The following is a 5,425-nucleotide window of genomic DNA, read 5'->3' on the forward strand; positions in this document are numbered from 1 at the left end:
AGAGCATCGGCTCCCCTGAAATACGGGCACAGGATAATTTGGGAGGCAGGGAGGTAGAACACATCCCGGTTTCTTTGGTGGCTCCGTGTTACCTCCTCCGTCCTGACCAGAGAAAAAGTGCTGCAAGAGCGAGGGCGGGCTGGCAGCGCCCTTTGAAGTTTAACAACGTGTCGGCGGCCCACGGACACGGGTGGGGGGAGCCCGGGAGGCCCCTCCGTGGGCCGGGGGGAGGCTGCCGCCGGCTGTGGCGAAGGCGGGCACCCCACCGACACGGCGGGAGCATAAATAACATCGGGGCGGCCCCCGGCAAGAGGAAGGTCGGGGGCCGGGGGGAGAGGCTATACGTCCCCGTCCACCAGGCTGAAGTGCTTGCCCGGCCCCGGGAGGCAGAGGTAGGGGATGGCGCTGCCCGGGTAGAGCAAGGGGAAGGGCAGCGGCAGCAAGCAGCGGCTGAGCAGGGTGCTGTCCTTGTAAAGGGCCGGGAAGGAGAGAGCCGCGGCGGCGGCGGCGGGCGGCGGCTCCCCGGGGGGCTCCGCCGGCCCCGGCCCCGGCCCCGGGCCCTCGGGCTCTGCCGACATCTGTCTCTTGAGCTTGTTGCGGCGGTTCTGGAACCAGATCTTCACCTGGGTCTCGGTGAGGTGCAGCGAGGCGGCCAGCCCGGCCCGCTCGGCGCTGCTCAGGTAGCGCTTCACGTCGAAGGTGGACTCCAGCTGGAAGACCTGGCTCTTGGAGAAGATGGTCCGCGTCTTCTTCCTGCCGCCCGCCGCCGGCGACCTGCCGCTCTCGCCGCCGCAGCCCCCGGCCTCCCGCGGCGGCGGCTGCCGGGGACCGCCCGGCCCCTCCGCGGGGAGCGGGGAGCCCACGCCGCTGCCGCCGCCCTCGGCCTCCGGGCGGAGGCCAGGGCTCGTCCCCTCCGCCCGGAGCCGGCGGGGCTCGCTGCCTGCAACGGCAAAGCACAGCATCAGCCCCCCGCCGCCGCCCGCGCCCGCGCCCCCGCCCCGCATGCACGCACGGCCCGGCTGAGCGCTGGGGAGCGGGGCCGGGGGGGGATAGGATGGGGAGGGGGGTGCCGAGAGCTGGCCACGGCCCCCCACACCCTCCAGAGGGGAGAAGGGTGAGGAGCTTCCAGTAAGGATCTAAGGAAATCCCTCCGCCAGCTGTATGACAGAGCAGTCAGGGGCCCCTGGACGCGGGACAACCAACCAAGGAGGCCGGGAGGGGGGTAAAACACCCTGGAAAAGCCCCTGGAAGCAGGTCGGTGCGTGTGTGCGTGTGCGTGTGCCGGTGACATCTCCTCCCGTCCGTCCGCCGAGCCTCGGTTCCTCCTCCGGCTGCGTGGGTGCCGCGGCTGCCTGTGGGTGTGTGTGCACTCGTGTCTGCGCGTGGGGGTGTGTGTGTGTGCTCATGTCTGCGTGTGGGGGTGCGCGGTCCCGGCCCGGCGGCGCCGGGGAGGCCCGGGGCAGACCCCCGCCGGGTGCGGGGCTGCGGGCCGGGCCGGGGCCACCTCCTGGGTGGGGACCGGGCTGCGACCCGACGTGCGAGACAGCCTGAGTGGGGCTGCCGGCTCTGTACCCGAGTTGCTGGAGCCTTTACTGGGGTCTTGCTCCGCAGGCCCCTCTTCCTCCTCCTGCTCCTCCGGCAGCGCGCGGCGGGCTCTGCCCTGCTCCCGGGCCGGGCGGCGGGGGCCGGGCTGCAGGATGCTGTCGATGCTGAAGGCCGGCGGCGCGGCCGGGGCCGGCGGTGGGGCTCGGCGGCCACCCCCGAGCTGCACCATGGCTCCCCGAGCCGAGCCGAGCGGAGCCGCGCCGTGCTGCGCCGCGGGACTGGCTGCGGCGGGAGGGCGGCAGCGGCGGCCGGGGCGGGGGGAAGGATGGGCCCGGGAGAGGGAGGAGGGGTCGGGGCGGCGGAGGGAGGGGATGGAGCTAGAGGGAGCCAAAGGACTGGGGACGGGGGGAGCGGGGCAGGGGAGGGAGAAAGGGAGGGGAGGCGGCCGGGAAGTGAGGGAGCGAAGGAGGAAAAGGAGCAGAAGCTGGAGGGAAGCGGGGAGGAAGGGATGGAGGGGCCCCTTTCCTCGCTGCCGGTGAGGTGCGCCCCGAAAGGGTGCCCCGGGCAGCCGGGGCCGGGCAGGGCCGGCCGTCCTCCTGCCCAGGCCCTTCAGTGCCGGGGAGGGGGGCGAGCCAGGTCCAAGGGAGACCACGGGAAAGGCGAAGAGGAGGTGGGATGGCAAGAGGGAGATCGCTGGAGTGAAGGAGAAGGATGGAGGGAGAGGACTGGAAATGAGAGCAGGAGAATGGGGTGGAGTGCGACAAGGAAAGGCAGTGATGGCAGTGAGAGAGGGCAGGAGGGAAAGGGGAAGCTGGGAGCCAGCGTAACCCTTCCGTGTGTTTGTACAGCACCTGGCACGACCCCAGAAAGTGCTGAGGGCATTTGCTGCAGATCACCGATGCCGTTGTAAGGGGATGGGGGGCCCTGGGGAAGAGGAATTCATACAGCCCAAGTCCCTCCTCTGTGGTCCTTCCACCTGTGGACCCTCAGGCCGAGTATGCAGAGTTCCCCTGGGGAGAAAGGGAGCCCCTGTCCTCCCGAGGAGCCCCGTGGTGTCAGGCCACCCCGAAATCCGCCCCTCCCCCCCCCCCCCCCCCCCGGGTCTGCAGAGCTCTTCCGCCGTTTTCAAGGGCTAAAAGTTGTATGAGATCTTGCACTTGTTACGGGAGTGGTGGAAACGTGCTGGCTGCTGTGCATGGGTGTGTGTGGGTACGATCAAGGCGTGCCTTTTGGAGGATGGAGAAGTCCTCGCCTGTGGTGTGGGAGATCACAGAATCACAGAATCGTTTAGGTTGGAAAAGACCCTTAAGATCATCCTGTCCAACCGTTAACCTATCACTGCCAAGTCCACCATTAAACCATGTCCCTAAGCACCACACCTACCCGTCTTTTAAATACCTCCAGCGATGGGGACCCAACCACTTCCCTGGGCAGCCTCTTCCAGTGCCTGACCACCCTTTCAGTGAAGAAGTTTTTCCTAATATCCAACCTAAACCTGCCTTGGCACAACTTGAGGCCAGATGCTGGGGGACTTCAGGAAGGATCATTGTGTTTCTGTATTATCTGCAGAACTTTTGCTCCCCACCACCTACCAACGCTGCAATGTTTTAAAAACCATTTGCACTACTCAAGGCCGGGCGTCCAGCGACGTTAGAGCCGCCATCAGTTGTGGATCGCAGGGAATCTTCTCCTTCCCTGTGCCCCTGTGTAAAGCCAGGGAAACGTCTCCAACCGGCTTTTAAGAGGCCTTTTAGTCCAAATCTCGAGGTTTCCACCATGAAAACTGCTGAGGGCAAGCGAGAAGCCCTTGAAAAAGAGTTGACAATAGAAGTGCTGACAGGCTTTTAAATATTGTGATGCCAGAGATTCTGTGAGCTAGAATCAGGGCATCTTAAGGCTTTGGACTGCGTTAATCTTTAACGCATTGGTACTTGAGAGAGTGGGTTTCAGCTCTTTTTCATGAAAATTTGTTTCGCTTTATAAATGCACTCAGATTTTAATGCAGCCGTCTGTACATTTTCCACCAGGCGGGGAAAAAAAAAAAAAAAAAATATATATATCCATCTTCCATCAACACGATTATTGGCCAAATGCCCAATTCGTTGCATTTATCTTGCAATCTCCTCTACAAGCCGGTGGTTCTGGTGTTGCAAAATGTCCCATTAAGAGAGTGTGATAGGGCTAGAGAAGGGACAGGGAACAGTGGTACAAAATGCGAAGAAGTAGCTGAAAAGACAAATTAAGAAATGCCGTGTGAGCTGGTAAAACTTGGAGCATGGGGGACTTGGATGCCAGGTCGGGTGGGTCTTTGCCCCTGCGCTCCTGTCTCGGCCTCCCTTCCCGCTGCCTGAGTGAGGCATGTCCCAAGTGCTCACATCTGTTCTTGCTGCAAACCATTTCCCTTTTAGTCCCGCAAAAATCCATCTTAAAAAGCAAATGCATTGACGCAGTGTGCTTTCCTAGAAGACATTTTCTTGGACGAAAAAGGAAAACTTGAAGAAGGCAGAAAATAAGAAAGAAATTGAAGAAGGAGACATAAGGTTTATCTCCTAATTTTTTCCACCGCGGCCCCCTCCGCCCCCCGAGCAGTCCGAGCCCAGCCCTGGGAGACCCGGCCCGGTAACATCCCGCCGGGAAAGGTCTGCCCTCCTTTCCCACCCCCGTTTGGCCGCTTTACAAAACCGATTTTTTATTCCCCCCTGACAAACCGCGCAGTGCGGGAGCACACTACAGTGCCGGATCTCCCCAGCCGCTGAGGCAGCTTGGAAGCAATTCGCTGCCAACAGGAGGATGGGGGGCCTCCGGTGTCCCCCCTGCAGCGAGTCCTACAAGCCAGATCCGTACCGGGCTCCTCATGCCCTCTGCTAGGGTCCCTCTTATCTTTACGGGGAGTAAAGACTTGACTCTTGCCAACAGGCAGAGCCCGATCCTGCAAAATCCAGACAACCGCCTGCAAAGCTCAGCCCCAGGGAGGGAGCGCTCTGCAGCGGGGCTGCCGCGGAGGCGGGGGGGGGCACGGAGGAGCCCCCGGCCCCGCTCCAGGTCCCCTGCAACCCCCTCCGAGCCCCGGCCGCCACCGAGCTGCTGGGGGGAGCGGTGTCCGGCGGGGCGGCGGGGCGAGAGCGCTTGCCAAAAGTCAAAGGGCTTTCCCGAGTGACCGGTTGCCGGGGCGTGGGGAGCGCAGCCCCGGGCAGAGGCTGGGCCGAGAGCGGTCAGCGGGTATGGGCGGCTCTGGCCGGGGTCTCCACTTTCTGCTAGGATCAGCAGCCCGGGGCTGAGCCAGCAAAGGGGGGGTCCCCCCAGCACCATCGCAATTCACTCCCCAGGCTCCGAAAGGCCGTCGGACGCGGTGCTTAATCACTCCGTTTAAAAGCAACAATTTTCCTTACGATAGGTAGCGATTTTTCCGACACTGGCACTTTTTAATCCCGCGCTTCATTTGTATTTTATCCGGGAGGAATCTTGTCGGCTGGGACGTGTCCTGACGCGGAGGCCGGTACCGCACGGCGGCGGCGCGGGAAGAGCGAACCTTTTCCTTTGGATAATATATTGCTGTATGAGAAGCTAACGTCATGCTGAATGGAAACGTTTTACCTGGGAAAGCTTTTTTACCAGAAATCACCCGGCACACATATCTTTATTTCCATTTTAGCTCAGAGCACAACAAAAGTCTCCTACTCTAAATCTAAATCTGATGGAAATGAAATCTGATTAGATTCTAGAGAAACGCCAGAGAGTCCGGTTTTGCTTGGCGTACAGAATCGGGCTTGTTTTATCCCCCGGTGTACTCGAGGGTAAAATAGGCCCTCTCTGCTTTCACATCCCCTTCCAAATAAGACCCCGCTCGTTGCGGTCACGCTGGCACCTTGCGGCGGCGTTC

General features: G+C 62.0%; 1 protein-coding gene across 1 annotated transcript; it reads right to left on the reverse strand.

The window, feature by feature from the left end:
- Positions 1–338: 338 nt before the first annotated feature.
- LOC309591973 (uncharacterized protein) lies at positions 339–1,774 on the reverse strand (the record flags this gene model as incomplete). Its single annotated transcript, XM_082314982.1, has 2 exons — positions 339–940; positions 1,573–1,774. The coding sequence occupies 2 exons, from the start codon at positions 1,772–1,774 to the stop codon at positions 339–341; spliced, it is 804 nt and encodes a 267-aa protein (XP_082171108.1).
- Positions 1,775–5,425: the final 3,651 nt, after the last annotated feature.

This window comes from Platalea leucorodia, assembly GCF_965183815.1.
Source record: "Platalea leucorodia genome assembly, chromosome: 6".
Classification (NCBI taxonomy): domain Eukaryota; kingdom Metazoa; phylum Chordata; class Aves; order Pelecaniformes; family Threskiornithidae; genus Platalea; species Platalea leucorodia.